The 25,799-nt window shown below is 38.2% G+C and overlaps 2 protein-coding genes and 1 pseudogene across 2 annotated transcripts; 1 reads left to right on the top strand and 2 right to left on the bottom strand.

The window, feature by feature from the left end:
- Positions 1 to 866: 866 nt before the first annotated feature.
- On the top strand, positions 867 to 19,050 carry LOC140949052 (tryptophan 2,3-dioxygenase-like). The gene is made up of 16 exons (XM_073398300.1): positions 867 to 970; positions 2,102 to 2,174; positions 9,814 to 9,895; positions 10,581 to 10,654; positions 11,486 to 11,551; positions 12,530 to 12,591; positions 12,954 to 13,029; positions 13,135 to 13,169; positions 13,414 to 13,489; positions 14,476 to 14,583; positions 14,741 to 14,797; positions 15,892 to 15,946; positions 16,299 to 16,356; positions 17,073 to 17,152; positions 17,579 to 17,669; positions 18,779 to 19,050. Exons 1-16 carry the CDS (start codon positions 867 to 869, stop codon positions 19,020 to 19,022), a joined length of 1,341 nt encoding a protein of 446 aa, XP_073254401.1. The 3' UTR covers positions 19,023 to 19,050.
- LOC140948020 (uncharacterized) lies at positions 5,015 to 6,154 on the bottom strand. The gene has a single exon (XM_073397243.1). It carries the CDS (start codon positions 6,152 to 6,154, stop codon positions 5,015 to 5,017), a length of 1,140 nt encoding a protein of 379 aa, XP_073253344.1.
- A 2,931-nt stretch (positions 19,051 to 21,981) lies between the features above and the next one.
- Positions 21,982 to 25,125, bottom strand: LOC140949051 (uncharacterized; annotated as a pseudogene).
- Positions 25,126 to 25,799: the final 674 nt, after the last annotated feature.

The following is a 25,799-nucleotide window of genomic DNA, read 5'->3' as shown; positions in this document are numbered from 1 at the left end:
TAGTTTTATGTTTATGCACAAGATTTTTCACCCGGTTGGATTGTGTAAATGGTAAGCACGCTTTACCTGTATACACTTTCTGCATCACAGTTATACCCTCTTCCTTTCAAATATGTGTTTCTATATGAATTTTACTTTTATCTTATCGTAAGCTAATTCCAGAAAAACCTTAAACCTCGACCGGTCGTAGGGGGAGAAGATTCTTCAGAGGCTACAAAGAAGTAATTCCAGAGAGAATATTCTATGGTGTGAAGTTAACTGTCTTATCTTGATAAATTACTGATCATAGGGGAGAAATTTCATCGTCAGTGTCAAGAAAATGGTTGATTAAAATGGAAACAAAGCTAAACAAAACAGTTCAACGTTCCTGTATGGACCGCAACTGCAACTATTTGCTCGAGTGTTCTATTTATATTTTAAAGAAAATCTGGAGTACAGGTGAACTAAAGTGGTTATTTCATTTCATTCCAAGCAACCATTTTTTTTATTGGTCATTCAGAATTGCAAATTTCATTTTACACTACCCACAAATAGCAGAGGTTAGTCTAGTCTAAGGGAGGTGCGTAAAGCCTTTTAAGAAGTGAGTAAGGGTTATTTACCAGTGGAACGAGGGGGTATATGATATATTCACCTGAAGCCTGAAAAAGGTACCCCTTTTGGGCGGGGCCATTATAGGAATTATCCCCCGGAAATATTTACTGGCGTATATAATTAATACTTGTTTTTGTGGCTGAATGAGCAGTGAAGTAGAGACGTTAATTTTTAAGCAACTAAGCACGTGAACCGGATGTGACACCTTTTCCTTCCCTTGAAGCTACCAAATTTTTATTTGTCTTTTCTCCTGAAGAGACGATTAGCCCAAAAACATGGGCAAAATCACAAAGACGCTTGTCTACATAAAGAAGGATCATGAGTGTCTTAACCTCGTACCTAAAGCCAGACTTGACAAAAATCACGCCTGGTGTGAGTCGTAGGTAGACCGCTTGCAGCTGACGACTGCGTTTATGATTTCATAAATTGGGGAAATCATGTCCATTCTAGCCTGCGAACCGCAGACGTATTTCCTGGTCGTCGCTATACGTCCGCGGTTCGCAGCCTCTTCCCTTTTCCCACGAATAAGAAGTTTGTAAAAAATTCATTAATACATTTCGAATTATTTTGGGGAAGAAAAAACTACGATCGTTTCAAAACGACACGGGAACACAAGCAGAATACAGCACACGGTAACTTTATTCGTGTTTCTCTTCTCCACAGTGAGCTAAGATAAGGCGATTTTCTAGGTCGAATTTTTCGCTCCCCATCAATGACACCCATAAAGTCCATAAATGGCTTCTTCACGCAATATCCATCATCACTGGATGTACTGTATTGTATTTTTACCAAGTGCGTAAGCGCTCATCCCGGGGGCTAATGATGTAACAGTGTTTTGGTACCGGGCCAGTTGCTTGCGGTTACGTAACTTAGTTTGCGTAACCTGTTTAGAATGATTATTTTTCTATTTTGTGACAATTACCTTGCCAAAATTACGAATTCAGTGTTGTAGTAAGCATGGTCTTTCTATCGCCTCTCTATGTGCTTTTTTCAGGGGGCATTTTTCTACAAATGTTTTGGGGGCCTGGGCTACAGCATCGTTCACGCCCCCTTTTCGCCCCTTTTGAAACCCGCCGGCAAGACTCCGTTCGACGCACGCCTGCATGCTGAGCTGACACGGTTGCTGGTTTCATATAGAAAGGTCACAAGGACATTTTCTTCTACGGTTTGATTGTGATTTATCGTTGCTTTGAAGGGCGAGAGAGACCTAACTTTTATTCATCATCATGAGCTGTCCTTATGATCGTAGCCTGTAAGTGTTTTAGTGTTTTACAATTTATAATACTCTCTTATAACTATCAAGATTTAGCAAGATTGCATGCAGACTGCGAACAAAATTATCAAAATACAAAATAGGGTTAAAAGAAGTAGATTATAGCTGAGTGTTTTTGTTCTTTTGCTCTTTCTCTACATATTGACAATGACCTGTAGTTGATTTGACCCTTCACCAGCAGGCTGCGTTTTTATAATATCAAATTGAACTGTTGAAATTATGTTGTTTACCTTGCAGCGATGACGAAACGAGCGCCCCGTTCGCAAAAGATGGCGATGATGGCCGATTATGCTATGGCGATTATCTTCAGGTTTGAGCTTCTACCAGTAGTTTTTACGAAGTAAAACAATCTTTTGATCTGCTGGGACATTTATAACCGTAATTTCTGTAGTTTTCCTCAGTTTTTTGTTAATCCCATGTCTCTGTTAGGTTATTTAATATTAACTTATGCAAACTTGAACGCCACAACTCAGTTCAAGGTGTTTGATATTTGTAAAGTGTTTGTTCGTATTTGCGATTCCTTTTCACTGGAAATGGAAAATAAATGTGCGCTGATTCATAATGTTTTAACACCTGCCGATTAATCCGTTAATACGGCCGTGCAGCGGAGTGATCGTATATCCTGTTTGGTGCATATTTCTTTGGTACGTTCTTTTCTCTTAATATTGAAGGGGTACTATCGCACCGCTGAATTTGCAAAGAAAATGGCTATGCAAAATCTGGCATCTCACAGACACTCTCATAAAAAAAGTAAATCATTAGTTTTTCTCAAGATTGATACTTATTTTTTTTATTTGAATTTTTATGAATAGACTGCCTACGTATTTTGATATATTTAAATCCACACTTGCGGTTGAGGCTAATGGGCTAATAAACAAAAGAAATCGCCTTGAAGGTTCTTGTATGAATAATACATATCTTTTGTTTTGTTCCCAAACCTCGGAGCCAACAAGGTGACCACATCAAAAGCTTTCCTATAAGAAAATGAATGGACAAATCAATATTTATTAGGTTTTGTAAACAAGGTGCCAAATTGCATATTGCTCCACAAACCCGGTTTGGGGCAGGAGGGGGCGGGGAAGGGTGGGGTCAGAGGGGGCTGCTCTCTTATTTGGCCCAAACGGGAATGTGCTGCTGCACAGGGTATGATTTTCAGGGTCTTGTGTCTGAAACAGGGTGTACAATTTTTCTATTTAATGTCTTGAAATGAATGTCTGTTTGGACCAAAAGCTTTTAAAAGAGTAGGAAGGCCGGCAATGAGCAATGAGTAGCCAGTCCCTCTTATTTAGCCTAGTGGGAATGTGCTGCTGCACAGGGTATGATTTTTCAGCCCAGGGATACAATTTCACTTTCTGATATCTTGAAATGGGTGGGTTGGGTAGTTTTGCACCGGGAGTGGTCCAAAAGAAGAAGTTCACAATGAGCGGTCTACATGTGTGGTACCATCAATTTTCACGAAAAATTTTAATACATGATGTAAGTTTGAAATGTTTCCTATAAAATTTTGTTTGCAAAACGAAATATATCAGGGTCATAAAATATGGTCTTCTCTCTTTAAAAGGGTAGCAAAAAGAACTATTTTTGTCAGGGTTAGGGTTCAGGAACCTCAGTTGCTAAACTCTACCCAAACCCCTTGAGTGCCTTCCTGTGTCTACCAATAAGATATGTGGGGAGATAAAAGTGCTAATATCATACATACTGTAAATGATCGATTAAGCGCCACCAGGCTTATTTCATTTTCCCTGTTAAAGGTGCAGCGCTTACTCGAGAGCTGCGCTACTCGTAAAACACTGAGGGGAATATAGAGAGAATTAAGTCAGGCGCGTACTAGGTATGCAGTACTTAATACAAAATTATTTTGAATGAAATACAAGAGGTATCATGAACACAGTCGATCAGTCTCAGTGAAAATACTTCTGCTCAACTACAACTAGAGGTAACTTGAACAAAGTTTCTCAGTCTCTGTGAAGTATTGCTGTCCAAATACAAAACGTGGTCTTATTTCTCAAGTGATATCAGGTTTTGATATCTCATTATATCAAGTGCCGTAACAAAGGTGGGGCATTTATTTGGAAAATACTGAAATTAGCACTGCGGTGCTTATTCAAGAGTGGCGCTTATTAAGTTATTTTTGGTTTAAAAAGGGAGTGGTGCTTAGTCGAGTAGCGGAACTTAATCGATCATTTATGATAACAAATATCATATAAAGTTACAAAAATGTTAAGGCAACATACTGTATTTTATATCCCAGTGACAGGATGGTGTCAATGTTACTTTATACATTGTAGTTGTCAAGGGCTGCCATCAAAAGGGGATTAGTCAGTTTTCTGGCAGCAGATAACTAACGTATCTGTAGGTTACACCAAAAAACAAAATATTAACTGTTTCCTTGTCAGTAATAAGAAGACAGGTAGTCAGAGAACAATCATATTAATCATAGCTATGATAATGAAATAATACAGAAATTACCACCTCAGCACAAAATATGACATTATTTTATCCTAAAAGAGAGCATATGAATGATTTTATTGTACTCCATTTACCACCTTATTTGTAAACAGAGAATATTTTTTTTGCTTGTAGCCAAGAAAACGTGAAAAAATATCTTTTTGCATTAGTTCAATGTTATTTTTTAGGTATTTGTCTATTACCCTGTTAGAAGAGGTGGCCCTTCTGATCTGATCTGCTGGATTTAAGTATCATAGAATTTAAGAGCTTAAATGATATATGATGTTGGGTAGCTGATGGTTATAAAGCAATAATATTATTGTTTTGAAAGGTTTCTAAATCCTTTGTTCAAGTGATTTAATTTGAGTAAACTCTTAATTTGGTAATTTTCCATAAATGTTGCTTTGGAGACAAATGATACGTCATGTACATCTTAATGATTCTAAAATTTTTGAGCCACGTTGACAGACATTATGCTGTTCTGTTCCCTCTTGAAGGTTTTTCAGCCTTGTTGACAGGCAATGCTTTTTGATAGCAATACAGTGAATTAAAAAAAAAAAAACTTAGATTGCAAGAAAATAGCCTCCTAATCAGTTGTTCATTGTCCCCAACATTAACTAAAAACAAGTTTGAAATGCAGCACCCTTTAGCTTTGAGATCAGAGCATCACTAAAAGTCAAGTTTCTCTGTAGTCTTGTTTAGTTAACTAGAAGCTGGCCAATATGTTTTGTGATCTAAAACAGCTTTCTCTGGTGACAGTCCATCAAGCCGGTTCTTTAGATTCAGATAATCATTACAATCAATTTCAGCAAATGATTTGCTGTCTAGCAATGGTAATGTAACTGGTGAGCTTTCAACAATAGTTTTCTGTTCATTGCTTAGGATTTTGCTGTTATCAGCAAAAATTTCAATCTTGCGACTGTTCATGTTTTGCAAAGACTCTTTTCTTGCTTTGGAGTACTTCCTTTTTACCTGTGAAGATAATGACGACAGTTTTTCTCTCTTATTGTCTGCACGACGCTCTTGCCTGATCTCTTGTACTCTCTTTATGATGCTAAACTTACTTTGAGCATCTAAAGATGGAAGTGATGGTAAATGACCACGTATTTTTTTTCCTGGAAATTCAGCACTATTGTCATTTTTGTCTTGATCATGCCCACCTTCAAGAATTGCTGGTAAAGAAACCCTCTTCTTGGAAGCTTCCACCGAACTCAACTTGCTTCCACTGGAGAAAAGTCCAGAAAAAAGTTCATCAATACTAGCATTGTCAAAGCTGTAGTCATTCATTCCATTGGAATCGGCATTTTGTTCAAAGCTGTATGAATTACTGTTGTGATCAAAGTTAAAGCTTGAGGTGTGTGCTTTATTGCTCTCTCGTAATTGTGTCATATTACCATCTGATGTTTTATCAGGTTTGATTTTCTTGACTTTAGTACGTTTTTCAGTGGAAATCGTGTTTTCTGGATTATCCTTGCATTTCTTCAAAGGCTTCGTAGCTCTCTTATTCAATTCTCTTTCCCTTATCTTGCACACAGTTTCATGGCACCTCTGTACTCGTCTTTTCTCTGCAAACTCATAAGCACTGTCTGAATCTTGTAAAATGTCGTCAGTAACTTTTAATATCCTCATCGTATTCCTCAGAGTCTGTTGTACCTCTACATTCTGCAAGAGCTCAACACGGTTCAGCCTCTCAAGCCATTTGCTGCGGTAGTTGGATTTTAATGCCTTGTGACCCTGTGTCACTGACCCAAGACTGGACGCCCATGACCTTACAAGATAGTTAGGGTATTTGCCTCCACTCGAGAATTTTTGGAGCTCTGGGGTTGATGGAATGTTCCTCATGCTTTAAATGTATGGTTAAAAGCACTGAACAGTATACTCTGAAGCGTTCTTTCTTGTTATAGAACTCATGATCACCTGTAGCTTTTGCATGATGTGTCCATGATATGACTGTAAACAAAGTGTCTGGCAGTGAAAATGCTTTGAAATTATTGTACATACAGTGTATCTTGTCCTTTCTTCTCTTAGTTGTTAAGAGATTTCTTGACTTGATATTGCAAGCTAATAAGGATAGTAATTAAGAATTGTCCTGTACAGTAATATTATTGTAAGTTCAGATTCTAAATTTTTTCTTCATTCAGCTTTCAAGTGAGTTTTGTGACATTCTGTTTGCCAAAGTTAAATATACACTCAATAGTAATATCTGAGTCAACAAAGCCAGATACCAAGGTGACTTTATAATCAACCTTTTAATTATTCATAATCAGCCACATAGTTTGATTCTCTCGGGATATGTATTGTATAGATAATGTAAAGGGAACCTGATAAAGGGATTAAGATCATTGTCCTGTTGTATTTACAGTTAGCACGTTAAAAAATATATTTTTGAAGCAGAAACACCCTTTGTACTTTTTTGTCAAATATTATTTTGTTTGTTGGTTGACAAACAGAAGTGAGAAGTAGGAAGAAAAACAGTTAACCTATTTGTTTGTCATATTGTCAATTAGGTTCCCATCAAAGACAATGAAGTTAATAATGTCCTAAGTAAATAGCATTTTCAAGGTCATTTAGTTTTATTTTAATTGAATTTTTTTTTTGCAAAAACCAGTGTGAATTTACATTTCTTTAAGTCACTGGTCTATTACAAATCAACTAGTTGTATATGTAGATTTTCACTTACAGATCAGGCTTGGCGCACGCTACTGGTGTACACGAGCGTAACACCGTGCCTTATGCACGATTCGCACTCAAGAAAAGGCACGGTTTTTGTGCCAAAGCACGGGAAAAAAACATGCAAAGGCACAGATTAGGCACACTTTAGGCACAGTTAAGGCACGTTTTAAATATTGCTAAGGCACATTTTAGGCACAGTTTGGGCACAGTTTTGGCACGGTTTAGGCACGGTTTAGGCACAAATATTCAACGCTGGGCACTTTTTTGAAAATCTTTGTAACCCGACTTGCAAAAAAGAACAAACTTGGTACGAATTACAAAAATAATTCAGATCAAACACGATACAGTTAGAAGTATAGGAAGTGTAAGTTTTGAGCCGCGCCGAAAGTCTGGAAAATTGAAGTATTCTTCGACAGTCCGTGTTTACTCCGAGGATAAAGAGGAAATTCACACGCGATATATGCGGTCTGAACCTTTTCAGTTGCCATGCAATTTTATAGACTCGCTTTCTTTCGTTTCTAAAAGAAATCGTGAAAGAGAGTCGAAGCCATAATAACAAAAACAAAGCTAAAGAAGTAAGGCACAAAAATAGCCAATAAAAGTCGTAGAAAGTACTTTTTGGGATCGCGGTAAAATTGGCGTGAATTTGCATAACAACATGAAAAGTACAAAGTGGTAATTTGAAACCTTCACTCGCATGCCAACGCGTGTTGCTTTTTAAATACAAAATGCTGCTGCTTTTTAAAAATATTTCTCTAACTAAAAAGTAGGATTTACACTTAGTAGTAAAATAATTCAAGCTGCTTGTTTTTTTTTTGTTTTCTGGCTCTGTTAGCAAATTAAGCTTTGATCGTATAATAATCGATGAGACGTGCCATTTATTTTGCTTCAAAACTCATCGGCGTGCAATCAATTTTTTCGTTTTCATTTTATAAGTCATATCACAAGTAAATTCTTTTTTTGAATGCAAATCTGCCCTCCTGAAAAAAACAAATATTTCTTTCCAACTAAACGCTCCGTTAAGAAGGGGAGAAGAAACCTACTAAGAAATTTTTTAACATCGATGAAATTAGCATATCAACAATGTAATTGAGCTGAGCACTTACTTTAAATACGCTAACCTGTTTAAGATTCCATTTTCCTGTTTGTCGGGGCTTTCCCTGCTGTCTCTAATCGTATTCTGAGTCATATTTCTTATTAGGGGAAAAAAAGGTCGTCAGACCGTGTTTCTAGACTTTCTAAACCTCAACATTGACATAACTGCCGTGCGCCCTTTTCGTTCGCTGTGGAGCTCGATAGGCTGGACACGATTTTCCGAGTGACTCAATATTTTGGCACAACTTGTGCACAGATTAGGCACAGTTTGGGCACAACTTAGGCACGGCTTAGGCACGTTTTTCAAAACTAAAATGCACACTTTATGCACATCTTAGGCACATTTTAGGCACAAAATCTTTATGCCAAAGCACACTCTAGAATCTGATTTTCGGTCCAACGCACGGTTTACGAATTTTCACGACAAAAAAAATGCTGTCTAACCTTACATATTTGATCTTAGCGTAAAAATGGGTTTCCCGAAGTCTTAACAGTTAGTCTATAAGGAAGGTTTAACTTATGAGCATTCCAAAAATTATTATTTCTTCTCTTAACAACAACAGAAAGTCAATGAAAAGCAATCTTTTAAATTGACGTTCGCGCTGCACAGAGATCGTATGTAGACAGAACATCTTTCTGAAAACGCCCTGAACTTTGTTGTTTTGCCATTATGTTCAGTAATTTTTCATACAGTTAGTACTCATAAGTCACTGACCTCTTCGGAGAAATTTTTCCAAAGTACCATTAACAGAAACAGAGAAATCCCACAATATGCGTGGTTAGACTGTAAATGTTACGCGAGCTGTTAAAAAATGGTCCCATTTTGAGCCATACTTTTCATATTTCAATTTTATTTTGGTCTTACAGCCAGAAAAAAAATATTAAATGAAAAGCTGTTTATAAACTTTAACTTCTTGCCAAATATCGATGCGATCTGAGTTTTAATAAGTTCATAAGAGCCAAACGATGTGAGATTCTTAGCCGTGTACACCAGTAGCGTGCGCCAGGCCATCAAAGGTGCAATACATACTTTATTTGTTATGTAGGTCAATAAAAATGGCAGCTAAAAGCTGATGTGGATTCAATATATTAATGAACCTAATTCTTTGAAAAGCGCCCATTATCTAATTAGTTTCTGCATCAGTGAGCATCTTGCACGTAAATGAGAGTGGGAATTATGCAGCTAAATTTAATCAACAAATTGAAATGCTCCTTATACCTAGGCCTATTAAGTAGTAAAACTTCTGGACAAAATACTTAACATTTGATTTTATGGCTTGGGTTCTTCAGATCTGTCAATCTCAATAGGTTTTGCAGGGTTTTAAAAAAGTCCCATAAAGTCTGGGACAAGAAGTACTTTCTTTCTGGGCAAGTAACTTAAAGCTCCCTAATGCCTTTTTAACAATAAATAATTGCCACTTAAAATAAATGAATGCCACTTAAAACAATAAATGATATACTACAGTGGAAACTCGATATAACAAATGACCAGTTGCAAGGGACTGGCAAAATTTGTTTGCTATAATGAGGTTTTGTTATTTTGAGTACCTTTTTCATATATTTTACTATTGCTGGGGTAAAGAAAATTGTTTGTTTTACATAAGGGGAGACTTTGTTATTATTGGAGGTTTGTTATAGCGAGGTTCTGCTGTATTTATTATTATAATAATTATTATAATCCTCTAAATCTATGTTGGAGAAATGTGACAAAAATGTGAAATTATCTCTTGCAGCTAGACAAGCTTCTTGATTGCCAGAAGTCAGCTAGTGCATTAACTGTTCATGATGAACTACTCTTCATCACTGTCCATCAAGGTGCAGTACTAAACTAGCTTACCTCTAGTTCAAATTGCTCTAGAAAACAAAGAATTGGGGGAATTTTGAAGGTGCTGGCAAGTTAAAAAGCCAGCTTGACTAATGATAAAAAAAATGCCTGCTCAGCTTTTCTTAAGCTATACATCCCTGAATTCGAAATGAGTTGAATGCATAATCACCTAGAGAACTTACAAAACTTACAAAAAACTTTCCCTGTTGAAATAACTGTAAAACAGCCTATAGGTTTTTTCAAAAAGCATTATAAATCTAGTTTGTACAGTACCTCTGTTTCGCTGTTAAGCTGGTCCCTGCATCAAAGAATTTTTTAGAATCTCTTTTAAGCTATACTGTACTGTGAGAATTCCAAACTCTTGAAACCTTTTTTTCTGAACAAATCCATTCCCTTTCACCAGTCAAACACTGTAAACTAGCTTACCCGCCTCCTGATAATTCGAGCAAATTTCCTTTTGTCACTGTGGTTCAAAATTAGGATTCCACTGTACACCTGATACCACTGACAATTCTTACAACTGCAGCCTTTAGTCAGTTATAATGAAATCTGCACAGTACTACCTTTCAATGAAAAATTCTTTCAATAATACTTTCTGGTCCTGCTCTGTTTTAGTGTCAAGTAATTGTATTTTTAAGGGTTTTTTTTTCTCCTCTTTGTTGCTCTCACATCTAGCCTACGAATTATGGTTCAAGCAGATTCTTCATGAGCTGGACTCAATTCGAGAAATCTTTACCCTGGAGAAACTGGTAAGAAGATAATCCAATGGAGTACATCAGTGAAGGGCCACTGACAGAAAATTGGCAAAATGAAATAAATTCTTTAAAACTTACGAAAATATAAATAAATAAAGTAGTACTAACAAGGATAAGATAACACAGAATTGTATTTGTGCATTTAATCATTTAATCAAATGTGGACAAAAACAGCAACCTTTATCTGTCTTAAAACATACCAATAAAAACCTGCTTTGTAAGTTCTCAAAAGATCATGAATGAATTAGTGGCAATTAAAACAGGTTTTTGTTATATAAAGTCTTAACCTCTCCTTACGGACACCTCTATGATATGGACACCTCTCTATTATGGACAGATCGTTTGGTCCCAGAAATTCCAAAAATCATACATTCCCTACCTCTATAACACAGACTGACGGACACCTCTGTAAAGCGGACACTTGGCTCTGTCCCTTTGGTGTCCATATTAGAGAGGTTTGACTGGATCTCCAATATTTAAGAAAGCGAAGGGGTGGGGATCCTGCTATTGAGTTAGCCCCATATTTGAGAAGGAGGGGCCCGGGAGGAGGGGTTTGCTATTTTGGCTGAGGGTGTGGGGAAATAAGAGCATGTGTGCTTTTGTTTGAAGACTGAAATACATACTCCATATCATTTCATTCACCTGTTTGATGACGATCTTTTTTTTGCGTGATCTAACGGGCGATGGTTTGTTACATAAGTAAAAACTAAAACTTGATAATTTGAGCCCATTTTTCTTTACTAGTGCATGCAAACAGGAGCAAATTGTTTATCATTATTTTTGAAAAAAAAACTGACATGTTAGCTTTCAATGTTTTTCTGATAGGGTATGGATGAAAGGCAAATGCTTGTTTTATGTTCAAGGCTTAACCGCATTGTGCATATTCTAAAAGTAAGTTGTTTTACTGGTATTTGTGTTGCCTGGTGATATGCTTTGAACTGGCAGTTTTGTCGACGTGTTGTGAGTGGTACAGTCACCAAGCGATGTAAAAGAAAAAGTTGATTAAATCCTGGAGGTGGTTCTCAAGGGTATCAAAGTTTAGTAGGAGGTTTGCCGCCAAGGCTTTTGAACCCTGACTGTTCTTAACACTTTATGGTGACCAACATCAATTTTCTCCTAATGATATCCATAAATTGTCAAGAGATAAGGTTATGAGAATTACTGAAATGATCAGTAAAGAGAAAATGCTTTGATCTTTTATCAAATTCTCCCAACTACCTCTTTAAGGGAATCTATAGAGATCAGTTTGGAGAATTTGTATGTGGATATTGGGGCTTAAAGGGTCAAGACAACACTCGTTCATTTTATTAACCTGTGTAAGATAAGAAACATTCTTTCATATAAATCCTGATACTTTTCGTTTTGCATACAAAATTAATTAAGTTTTTTATCAAAACAAGAATCATGAAATAAAAAAGATTGTTATGGAAGAAAATTTGTTTTACGTTCACACAAGTAGATCGCTCATCAGCAAACTTCACACTCGTTTTTATAAAGGCTAATCCGGTCTAAAAAGACATCCTGGTCAAGATGCAAAATGGTGAAATTGTTTACCCTGTTTAAGACATAAGACCCTGAAAACCATATTCTGTTCAGCTGCACATGCATGCTCTATTTTTGCTAGAAATCTCGAGTTTAAGAAAGGAATGAACTCATGGAACTTAGAACTTGTAAAATCTTCGGAAAGTCTTTAGAAATGTTTGGGTGTCTTTTGGATATGATCAGGCCCTCTAAAAACACTCCTGGTGCTGTGTGGATAAAAATTCTTTGCGTTACACGTGACCCCCAAAAAGTTTTCGATATCATGTACTTTTTGGACCAGTTTGGTTGTTGGTTTTAATATAGCCACTATTTTTGTTGATATCATAGCTGCTGCGAGATCAAATCATGATTCTGGAAACAATGACCCCACTGGATTTTATGGATTTCAGGTTAGTAAGTGAACACCTAATTACTGGTCGCAAAACATGGATATAAGACTTAAGTAGTGATGTTAGAGGGAATTTACATACAAAGTTTTGTTTTTTATACGCAAAAACTGTCAACTTAACAAGAATAATTGAACTGAAAAATGTAGAGAAGGAGAAGGACCAAAACCCTTTTTAGGCCTCAAAATTCTCTTAGCTTAGACCTGGAATGTGCATTTATGTACCAACTTTGAACAACTTTGAATTACATTCCTGGTAGTTGGTCCTTGAAAATTCAATGCCCTCTTTGAAAAATCCTTGAAAATTGGTCGCAGTTTCTGTACAAACCTTGAAAAATTTAACGAAGCTTTTTTTCATCATTGCAGAGATAACCTGGCTCCAGCTTCTGGATTCCAAAGTCTTCAGTTCAGACTTATTGAGAATAAATTAGGAATTAATAAGGTATGAATCGAAAATATTCCGCACGTTATAATTTTCAAGCGACAAAATCAACAGCATATTTTATTGTGAAAAATTATCATGGCGTTTATCTTGTTTTCATTGCAGTCTCAAAGAACTCGCTACAATCGTCAAGATTACAGGTCAGCTGAAATCAAATTTGACATTTGATTGAGTAAATACAGTATCGAAACCACCATGAAAAAAGACTTTTAGAAACCACTCACGCATCTCTTTGAGATTTCCTCCTTTTTCGACTCTCCCCCCTCCCCTCATGATAGTTTCGTTGCCCTCCCTGTAGTTTTCCTTGGCGGTTATCGTTTTGTTTAGAAATTTTGCAATGATGTCGCTGCGTTTCTTATTAGTTTCTGTAATTTACGTTTCTAGTAAAGCATTCAAATCATGTGAGAGACAAAGCCTGGACCATTCGGAAAATACAGCATCATTGCTAGAGCTTGTCCAGGTATGTTTATGATGTCTACAAGCAGTAAAATATCCTAAGCAAATTTTTAAGTTGTTGCAGTGTTAGAGACCGCGTTTAATTTCAAAAAGCCCGAAAAAAAAGCCTTGTCGACGTGCGTTCAACTTATGCATTAAATGTTATGTGAGAAAATTCACTTTATAGTTGTGCTAGCGAAGAAATGTACTAAAAAGTGCAATACACATTAAGAGTTGTTGTTTTGTTCATATACGTACCGAAAAATTTCGAAAATAAGCCCCGGGGTTTATATTTTTCAAAGGCCCTTTTTGAGGGGCTTATATTTGGAGAGGCTTATATTCGGAGGGGCTGATCTACGGAGGGAAATGTGCGTTTCAAAATCGATTGGGCTAGCTTGTAGGAGGAAGGAAATTTACCATTTTTGCTTTGTTTTACTTGGTATTCGAGGGCAAATTCCAAGTACAAGCCCCTTGGGGGGCTTATATTTGGAGGGGCGATTTAACGGACGATTTTTTGCGTTACGATTTTGGGGGGCTTATATTTGGAGGGGCTTATACATGGAGGGGCTTATTTTCGGAATTTTACGGTATTTTTTAAAGTTATCATACCTACTGTGTACAACCCAATGAAAGCCATTTGAACTTTCTTAATCGGCTCCTGCTTACGTAAATGAGTTCTAGCCAATCAGAGACGCGAACGGTGTTTACACATGTTAGGAAAATAGTTTGTCCAATCAGAAGCGTAAACGACGTCAAAAAAATCAGTCGTTCAGTTAGAATTCATAGCGTTGCACAAGTTTTGCACCGAGTTTTCTGCCTTTAGGTGGTAGCGCTCTCGCTTCACCAGTTGCGGTCATGGACATGTATTGTCGTGTCTTGTTTAAAAGTGACGAAAGTCAGAATAATGGAATGGAATAGCTTTTTGTATTCATTGTCACACCAGAAGATGCAGGGAACCAGATTAAGTTAAAAGGTGTTTGGCAGACGTTTTAAACTCCCTTTTTCCTACAGGGCTGGTTGGAACGGACTCCTGGACTCGAGAAAGATGGATTTGACTTTTGGGGCAAATACAAACGAAGTGTCAAAGACATGCTGGATTCTATAAGGGAGGAGGCTGAGGTAGGACAGGTCTTGTTTAGAAACCTTTTAAAAAACCGCCACACGAAACTACACACTAGGACAACACTAATATCTGTTAACTTTGTTATCACCACTTCAACTATGTTCTGTGTTAGACTAATGTTTTTTTAAGTTGTGATCACATTTTGTTTCACAGGTCGAAGAAAATGAAGAAGTTCGGGCGAATTTGTTAAAAGATGTCAAGAAACAACAGGTGAATATTTACCACTACCGAGGTAGTCAGCGTTGGATTCAAAGTGGTAAACATTATACCCCCTCTAGTGAGTATGAAGTTCAGGGTAAGGGAAGCGTGAATGGGTGTTGCTGGAGTCACGTGCCCCTGTTACATGTCGCACGTGATTCAAGCTCCTCGCTTCTCTCGCGCTCTATCTGAGAAAATACCAATAAAAACTGAATTGGAGGCTTAAAACACAAGTCCAGTATTTTGTAGTCACCATGGAACAAATATCCTCTATCAATTCAATTCTACAAGCTTTTCCAAACTTGATACCTTCAGGGGTATCTCACGCGCAAGTGATGTACCGCGTTTCAGTTATACTGCAGTTACCTAAGACCCTATATCCACAATACTACTGGTAAGGAAACGCAATTGTATGAAATCTGAACTAAAGATCTATATAAACTTACTAAGTTAGCAAGTACAATACTTGATGTGACCGTAAACTACAGCGACGTGGTGGTCACAACTGTTTTCAGTGTAAGGTACAACCAAACTTTCAACCATTGCCTGCGTGGTTTTCCTTCCGTTGTAGCCAGTGTATTTTCGCTCGTGTATTTTCGTTTCATCAACCCGAAATACGTCTTTGTTCGCAGACTAGTTGGGGTATTGTTCGACTATGTAGTGACTATTAGCCATTTTGAAGCCTTGCTAGAGACTGGGACGGTGTTGTGTCGAATTGCATTATAGGTCTTCCGGGACGCTATCCCTTCTTTCACTGGCTGTTACGCTGTTAAAAGTGCGAAGGCAACTGGATCCATATCCTACCCCCAAAGCAATCCCATAGTGCAATTTGACATAGTCTCCCCCTTATTCTCACACTGGCCAATCTCTTTTGAACTTGATCATCACATGGGACAGGGGGAAATAAAAAAAAAACAAAGAAAAACAACAACAGCAACAACAACAACAAAAAACATGTATTTAACTCTTATGCAACTCTAGAGCTTCCCATCGATTGAAAAGTAATGAGCCCTAGTGCTTGCAATAGTGCTTGCAAAGTGATCAGAGAAAGAAGGTCTTTTTTCTGTCGAGGATGTACGTTTTATTATAATACTGTTTATTTTCAGGATACCTTTGACTCGATTTTCAGTGAAGAGAGACATAACCAGCTTGTTGCTAGAGGTAATGTTGTGTGAATGGAATGCGGTAAAAAGCTGCACACCTCACAATCTATATGTTCCCAATTTTCTCCAATACAAAACACCCGGTATTTTTTTGCGAGAGCGGTTAAGTAAAGGTGGTCAGAGCAGGATTTGCACCCACGGAGACCGAGTTGAATAACCACCACAGTGCCCCCTCCACTCCTACCCCTTTCCCTTCGAACGCCTGCCACGCAGGCTAATTGACAAGGATCCTTTAATCCAGTGAAACCCAAAGCGAACATCAGAAAGCCAGCGCGAAGGAAGAGAAAACGCAATAAGAACTAGAAAACCTCACTTTAACATAAAACGTTAACCTTCTCGTTGATTTTAAGGTGAAAGAAGGTTCTCTCACAAAGCTATGCAAGGAGCGTTGATGATCTATTTTTACCGGTAAGAAACTTCTGTTTGATTAACAGAAACAGGCTATAATTCATCCTTAAAAAAGCGCCTCTCCCTGATGTTGCTGCTTTGCTCTATACATTGTAGTGCTCTCCCTCCAGCCGAGAAACACAGGGAAAGTATCGTGTTGTTGCTGATTATAGAGTGTCCAAGGACAACTGACTTTATGTCCTTATGTACTTCCCCTTTTCGTTCGTGGCATTCATGTCAAGCATCGCCGCACATTGGGCAATGGCAAGAGCCATAATGGTTCCATTTTGGCTCTTGGCAATGACTTAAAGCCGTTGACCATGTATACGTAAAACAAACCCACTTTAATGTGTTAAAAAAGAACAGGGAGCGGGGTGTGGTCCATATTTTCTGGGTTACTTTAGAGGCGCATCTTGGAGGGAGGCCCCGATGGGCGGCGGGTTCCACCTTATTTTTTGGCCAAAACAAACCCGAGGGGGCCACAAAAGTTATTTTTGAACCTGGGTCCCTTCTTACTGAACAGGATCTGAACGAGCGGGTCCCCCACTTACTTGGAGTCAATGTGCGTAGCGGAAGGTGCCTTGCACTTAGCCTGCGAACGCGACGTATTTCCGGTTTTCGCTTCTCTTCGGGTGGAGCGACAACGGAAATGGGGCCCACAGTAATTGATATTAACTGTTGTGGCGTCCGGAGAAAAGTAACTCACATTTTTAACCTTGTGTCTGTTATTCCACCAGTGACGAGCCACGATGCCATCAGCCTTTTCAAATCCTTCAGTTACTCATGGATATCGACTCTCTGGTGATGAAGTGGCGATGTAAGTATAGTCTACGATGACGCAAGTACACAGGAGCAAATATCCCTCTAGTCATGGGTCCTCAAAGATCTGTAACAGCTCAGTAGACGAAGAGAAGAGAAAATCTAGTAAATGTTATGCTGTCAGTGGTGTCGTCAAAAGTTCGAGTAAATTCAGGAGAAAGCAATGATTGTTAAATAAATATTTAATAACTGCGTAGAACGAGTAAGACGATGTTGACAAACTGTCGCTCTGCATGTGATTGGTGTCCGCATTTCGCTTAGCCTCCCACGCAGACGTTCTTAGGGGTTCGTCACGCGTTCCTGGCCCACTAGTGGGGCAGGAACGCGTGAAAACGTCTGCGTGGGGGGCTACGTTTAGCTATAAGTATTCGCCCCACTGTCAAAACGCCTACTTAACTCGTTGATCATTTTCTCTGTTTGACAGACAACCATTTGATGATGGCGCAGCGGATGATTGGTTGTAAAATAGGAACTGGAGGTACATCTGGATATCAGTACCTCAGGTCCACGGTCAGGTGGGTCAACTAACAGGTTTTAGGTCATGCAAAGAACAGTGTCCCTGATGAGTATGGCCCGGAAAGGGCCGGAGGCTACTGTCCATTTTGGGATTGCTCAAAAAGCTATGTCAGTGTTGTGTCGGAATTGCATTATGGGGCTGTCTAGGGACGCTATCTTTTATTTCATTGGCTATTTCAAAGTTTGGCGGGAACCTTGGTCAAAATTGTCTCCCGAAACTGTCCCAAAGTGCAATTCGACACAACACTGACCCAGTCTCAATAACAACCTCCAATGATGGCCAATATAGTTGGCCGTTGCACAGGACACCTATCATGGTAAATGAACGTTGTTTTTGCGGTGGCACGTGTACTCTAGCAGCCTTGCGTTTTCCGTTCAGATAAGGGACTTTCGGATCCAACGACGCGGACGACAACGATCGACAACGTCAAAAAAACAATAGGACAATTGCACGATGACGTCATTTTACTACAACTACCAGAATCCTTGAGTTTGTTGTTTTCTCGTGCAAATTAAGGCTATTGTTCTTTAATCCTCGACGGGATTGACAAGTTTAAATAACAAAGCACAACCGAAATGAATTCTGGTAGTTGTAGTCAGATATCGTCATCGTGCAATTGTCCTATTGGTTTAATTAGCAAAACAACAACTTCGCACGTGCATCACACTTTTTTGTACATTTTGTTCCCGTTTTTGCACGACTACGACGTGAAAATGCCTAATTTCGCTTTTTATGGAGGACGTAAACAAGCAACGACGAAATTTTACTTCTGTTTCTGAGCTTGAATTTGGTCCCTTGAAATTCAGCTTCAGGAGGGTTCGCCTATAATTGACAAAGTAAGTGGGTAGGAATAATCACTGTAAAGACGCAACTTCACTTTTTAAGCGACGTTCTTGTCGCCGTCGCGTCGTTGGATCTTGAAGTCCCTATTAGCGTCGACAGAAGACATTTCGTCCGATTTTGAACTTTGCCATAGTATTACCTGGTTTAGCATGGACAGCAAAGTTTTACTTGTTCGGTGTCTGAAATTTACCTGCAATAGTGTGGACGGGGACTTCATATCGGTTCATTTAATTTGCTATTTTACCTACACTTTTCTTTCTGTAGTGATCGGTATAAGGTGTTCGTCGACTTGTTTAACCTGTCCAACTACCTTATACCACGTGACCGTATCCCGCCACTCAGTTCGTCCATGAAGATGCGCCTGCGTACTGCGTTGGTGGATGGCCGACTGCATGACAGTGACAGTGCACTGTGCAGCGATAGCAGTGAAGATGATCAAGAGTCAGCGCTTACCTCCAAGATCAAAGATGCTGCCATAACGACTGCAGCAACTGCTGACACCAATTGATCAAGCCGAAGAGTCAATTTTGATAAGTAGTTTATTGGTGAGAGGAACGAGGTTGATATTTCACACTATTTCAACTATAACAGACCCTTCCATAGATTATTTCAATTTTTGATGTAGACCAGTTAGTGAATATGCATTTACACTGCTTGAAAGAGCGCCTCAAAATTTGAAAACTTACCAAGTTTAAAGGTGATACTTTAAAAGCGAGCGAAGGTCTTGTTGCACAAAGTCGGCGCGAAATTTTCCTGACGTTTGTATGGTGGGGGGGGGGGGGGGGGGGGGCGGGGCACAAATTTGCCCCCTTCTTACAAACGGGACTTCGCAGAGCTATATCATCGTCAAATCACGTTCAAACTTAGCATCTTTACTAATTGTAGGGGGAGGGAGGGTGCGCTTTAGACGTGTTGATGGATTTTCACCAGTCAAAAGTTGAAAAAGCCGTGGAAGAGTCTATTTGATCATAACCTTTTGGTTTTGAGTGCCAAAAAATTAACGGGATCAAACGTCAAAAACGTTTACCCTTATGATTTTGTAACAGAAGAATTGCTTCATGGCTGGACTGGTAGATTTTTATAAATTAACAATATTACTCTGCGGTCTAGTCGCGTTTTCGTCACGACAACGATAATTGAAATAGCTGTATACAGTTGGTTTGACTTCATTTCCCTTCTCTACAGGGTTTAAAAATGCAATGTTTGAATACCTTTTCTAGGGTCTTAATTAGCACGAGAATACATGTATAATACGTTAACTCGTTTTTAGTACATATATCTTTGACGTCAGCTGCAACGTTAACTAGTTAGGGAAGTAAAGATTGGAAATTTGATACTCTGATCTCTGAGAGAAACATTAAAGTTATGTACGCAATTTAAGCAGCTGCAAAAAGATAGCCTGGTTAGAAAATTCAGGCTAACCCACGACCTATATGTGAGGTCACTTTTCCAATAGCCCAAGATGTAATTTTCAACGAAGCATCTTCAAGTTTATGAATTCAATACGGCTTCTGCCCTCGGATGATATCTTCGACTAAGTCTTTAAACGTCAATATTGGCCAAAACAGGGGCCCTTATAGGCTCCTGCTAAAAAGGATGAAAATTTCGAGTAACTTCGACCGTTGATATATACCTGACCACAAAATCAAGTTGGAGCAACATTGCTCCAGTTAGCCTCCCCGCAGACGTCCTGTGGGGTTTGTTCGTCACGCATTCACGCGAACAAACCCCACAGGACGTCTGCGGGGAGGCTGTGCTCCAGTTAGCTGTAACGTGAATATTTTGCTAAACTTACAAACGAATACCCATAAACAACTTTATTATTAAAAACTTGTACCCTAATCTCGTATCGCTCTTCCATAGTTTAGAAGTATTATTTTTACCTGAGCGGAATAGGGAATAGTTTTCAGTGGAACAAAGGTTAGGGCGTAGCGTGGAACTTCATATGTGATGAATTTGATGCTACTGAATGAAAAAGCATTAGGTTGACCACATGAGAAGTTCGGCTAAGACTTTGTAACTTAATCTTTTCAGTCCCAGAATCAGTCCAAAATTGACCAGACAAAAAGTTGCCAAATTTCTCATTGTACCAAACAGCAAATTAAAGCTACTAAGGTAATTACGAGTGCACCTTTTCCTGTTTTCTTACAATAAGGCTTGCCTTGCTTTATAAAGAATTCTTAAGTAGAATGTATTGTGTGTGGATGGGGTACCGCCGGAAAACAGTAAAAACACTGTCACTTACACGATAATATTGATATTGCACATGTAATTTTTGTCAGTTTAGTAATATTTATAAGCAATGAAGTGTAATATTTATATCTATCTACCAATAATGTTTGTATGCAATTTTTGTCGATTATTTTTATATAAATGTTAAATGCATCTTGTGTATCACAATTGTATTTTGAAAATAATTTTCCTAAGTCACTCTTAGTGAACTTAAGTGGTTGTTTGATATTGCTGGAGGGAATTTTCTATGAAACTTATAAACTTGTTTTAAATAAAGAGTTATTTATCAATAGCAATTTCAGCACATTAAAAGTATCACGTCAACTCTTTTGTAGTATTTAAATTTTTGATATTTACCCATTCAATGGAGATTTGTTAATAAAAGGAGATGTTTTGTTATCGTTGTTCTGTAAAAACTCAAAAGATACAACGTTTTTGAAATTCCGCCATTTTGTGACTAAAAATATCTCCGGAGTGGTTACCTATGGAATAAGGCCTACATTTCAGGACTCATTCTCTCAACCTTATGATCTCTTGCCGTTTTTTTGGAATTTGATACATAAACGAAAATTCTTCTCAAACTGTTTAACCCTTTTCTTACGGGTGGGGTCGCTTTTGTTCCATATGAAACGATGCAGATAATTATGCATTTCTGGATCCATTTACCTTTCACCTTAAGCGATTGTAAGCAGCAAATTGTTGCCTGAGTGGCAGGCGTTAGTCAGGTTTTATTTTGTTAGTTTTAAAGAGTGCGGGAGGGGAACATGTGAAGGGGCGAGAACCTCCTCTCATCTTGTGCACGTGCACATGTCCTCAAAATTCCCCCCTTCGCCCACAAAAACTGGTTCAAGTTCAAGTTCAAGTTGATTTATTAAGCAAGAATTAAAGCAATAAACGTACAGTCTTCAACCATGCCACTTAGTACTAAATAGACTATTAATCCAAAAGTTCTTGAATTGACAGAATGACTGATCACATTTTGTTAGTATACATGTGGAAAAAATATTATATTATCTGTGCATATCAAATGAAACCCTAATTAAAAAAGTATCTATGTGTCGATCTAAACACCCACACATAAGAACAAGTGGATTAAGAAAATTAGGCTGAAAGTTGGCCAATATAGCCTTCCCCCCCCACACACACACACACATTGGCCAATATAGCCTTCCCCCCCACCACACACACACACACATATATATATAAACCAATTAAGCCTAATAGATAAAGCACATTGTTATGTAAAAAGAAAAAGGATGCCAGAATAAGAAAAATTATATGCAAGTTGTGATCTAAGCAGATCCTCACAAGTAAAGGAATACAGAAAAACAAAAAGTATACACAGCTATTCTCTCTGATTACTTTATTTAAAGGCTGACTGGTACATTTTGAAGCGCTGCAGGCTAACAATTTTTGTGTGGGCTTCTGTCCCAATTCTAGACTTTCTGGACCAGCAGGAAAAGTTCACGACTTGTGTTACTAAATTAACCCTAGCAGCAAAGGCAGCCTTCATTCATAAAATTCTGACTTTGCTTGTGGTGTTAAAAATACTTTTTGGTCAATTGGTTGACAGGATACATGAAAATAGAGGCCTTCATGAATGCGAACCCCGCCTCCCCCCACCTGGGTAGGAAAGGGCACCTCTAGCGCATATTGTTGGCCTTACTGGTCAAGAATGGTCCCTTACCTGCTTAGCTAAAATTTAGGGAGAACACTGCCTTTCTTTTCTCTATTAATATTGCAATAACACTGTTCAAAGGACAATACAGTAACACTGTTATGTGTTTATATAATGTATTTCTCCTCAAAGGAACAAAAACTAAATCGCCTTGGCTTAAGTACATAATGTATTTAGGGTATTACATGCACAGTCTCTACTGAAAGTTTAATTCACAAAATGGGTTTAATTAAGGAAAAGAGCTGTAACAGTTAGTGTTCTAAATGTTACATCTCTTTATTGAGTTTCATCTACCTTACTAACTAAGGTGATACAATGTAATTATTTTTGTACAAGAACATTATTTTAACGAACATAAACCTGATCTAGGATTTCAAAAATCAGCTGTCAGTTACCAAATGTGGGTAGATGACTCCTTCATAATGAGATAATAGTTATCTTTTAAGCCATAGTTTATGCCTCTGATGTACTGATTGTTTTTACTACTTTAGCCAGCTCATCTTTGCAATCTCCCTGGTACTCCCTGAGAGAAGATTTTAAAAAATCAATCACTTGAGCCCCTGGTAATGCATTGCTTAAGTTAAATTGTGAGTGGGTTTCCAAGGCATCATACAGTTTTAATGTCAATAAATAAATTGATGTTTTACCAAGACGAGGCAAATCGCCATAACGAGCTGCTTTCAAATATTCTGACACATCTGGAATAACACTAGCTTGCATTTTTTCTTGTATTGCTGCAACTGTCATCCTTTCACTTAGAGTTAAAATATCTTTAAAATGTTTCTGTGTTGCTACACCAACCACTTTTAACTGACCCTCAACCCAACAAAGAACTGGACCACCAGAATTACCTGAGTTAAGAGGGCAATTTAACACTGCCATTGTATGACCCTGAAGTGTTTTCTTGGAACCAGAAACATAGCCATTCACAAACAGAGCTGTATCTCCTGTGTGACTGATAGGGAAACCAAATGAGAAAACTTGCATGCCTGGTAACAGTGGCTGATTTGACAACTACAATGGGTGAATTGGATTCATTTCTAGATCTTGACAATACAGAAGTGCCAAATCTTTACCTGCATCAGAGTGAGCAACTTCACAAGGAAGTCCAACATCACCCAAGACTGCATTGGAAATTAGAATTCGAGTATTGTTACTGTTATCATTAAGTGCAGATTCAATGACATGCTTGTTAGTGATAACAAAGTGATCCTGGATGATAAAACCAGAGCCATGCTCAATTTCAACGACAGTAGTGGCTTCATCATACTCTTTTTTAATGCCAGCTCTTTCCTCATCAACCAACTTTCTCTTTTCATCAGCTTCAGGCCCTTCTTCTTCTGGGTACTTATCAACAAGCTTTTTTGAATCAAAATACCTGATGGCATTTTGAATGTCAAGAATATCATAGGACTGATCAATCTTTTGCTCACCATTTTCAACAACTTTGCAAGCAAATATATCGGTATAATCACACACAAAGCTACCTGCGAAGCAATCTCTTACTCGACGTTCAGCCTCACTGTGAGTATATCTGTGCTTGGTGTTGTTAACTTTGCCTTCTTGGTACTCTTTTTCCAAATCAGTTCTGTGTGCATCAATTAATGCCTTCAATTCTAAAGATCCAGGTTCATCACTTGGGTATTTTTCAAAGAGAACACGATTTGTCTGAGTGCATTGTTGATTACACTTTTTGTTATCGATTTGACAAAGTTTTCTGCAAATATCAAAAATGTCACACTGCCTAGTTTTGATAAAGAAGTCGTTGTTGTGGTTCAATGGCGGACGTCCAAACCCGCGACAATAACAGCCATGTATACGTTTTTCAGCTTGTTCTCGTGAGTATTTACACCGCTTTTGGTAAATAGCTGTACCAGAGACAGTTTCTGCATATTCTCTGTCAATATCAGCTCTTTGTTTCCTGACTTCTTCACACATTTTACATGTTTCACAACCTTTTAGATATTTCTCAAAATTATTCACAAAACTTGCTCTATCATGTTTGATAAATGACTCATAAATGTCACTAACAGAGTACGTATTATTTTTTAAGTATATATTTTCAGGTAGTAATGATGCATCCCCCGCAAAAGTTCCAGCAAAGCAATCCCTTACCCGACGCTGTGCAACAAGCCAGGAGTATCTGTGCCGTTCATCCGGGTTCTCAGTTGCCTCCCTGACCTCTCTTTCTACATCTTTGCGCCTTCTGTCAATTAAGTTTCTCAATTTATCATCTCTTCCTTCGGCTGGGTATTTTTCAACGTAGAGAATATCATCAAAGTCATGAAGGGACTTGTGGATGTCAATTATTCCACGGTCTTCAACAGACGGCAGCAGCAGCCCGAGAACCTTTCCTTTGGTCAAAAATGGCATTTCTTCAGGTTCGCTGCGCCCAAAATATTCCCATGGCTCTCGATCAGGAAAATTTCCTGCAAAACACTTCCTGAAACGCGTACGTGTTGCATTATAATCGTATAGCCGTGTTTGTGGTCTTCCAAATATCTTGACCTTTACACAAGCGTTCAGTGCTTTCCTTCCATCTTTACCTAATACATCACCGCCATTCATGAGTACGGTGCACGGTCACCTCTGCTTGCAACGGATAATGGACAGAGCAGAGATCCTATAGAATTTTTAAGCTTTGATTGGGGCTACGGCGTTAATTTTATAGTTTTTTAACACAAAAAACTATATACCAGATCAGCACTGTTAAAATCCGCAATAAAATGGTGCAATGACTAGGTAACCATGCCTTGTCCTAAATCAGGGGTTCGTCGGAAAGCGAGAAGACCCTAGGGACGAGGTTGAAAAAAGTTCCACTTCCACAATCACAGGCCAAAATTGGCGCCAAATCTAAAATTTTCCAACTGAGAATGACTGAGAATACTCTGTGAAGGACAATGGCGAGAGTAGAATCAAGCTATACAATAATACAATACAATACAATCAGAGTTTATTGTGAAAATACACTTAGCTACAATAAAGGTGTGCTTTCACAGACGGGACCGAAATCGGGGGTCTGTGAAAACACGTCAGCTAATTTACAGGTATTCCAAAAACACAATAAAATTAAGAGTTAAAAAACTAGATATGGAATATTCTATAATTAAAATTATAACAATAAAATCTTAATAAGTATATCTAATATCTAAATAAATACTAAATTCATAAAAAAGCGTCGAAATTATAAAAATTGCACTATGTCAACTTGGCTAATGGATCTCTTAAAAGACTTAAAATTCGTTATATTTCTAAACATGTTCGGAATTGAATTCCAGAGTTTCGGACCAATATAACGGATTGAGTTCAAGCCATATGTAGTAGACTTTGGCTTGGGTAGCGAGAGGATATAGTCACCTCTTAAACTGTAGCTAA

The sequence above is a fragment of the Porites lutea genome, chromosome 9 (assembly GCF_958299795.1).
Source record: "Porites lutea chromosome 9, jaPorLute2.1, whole genome shotgun sequence".
Lineage (NCBI taxonomy): Eukaryota > Metazoa > Cnidaria > Anthozoa > Scleractinia > Poritidae > Porites > Porites lutea.
The sequence above is the reverse complement of the archived record's forward strand: the minus strand, read 5'-3'. Positions and strand labels throughout refer to the sequence as shown.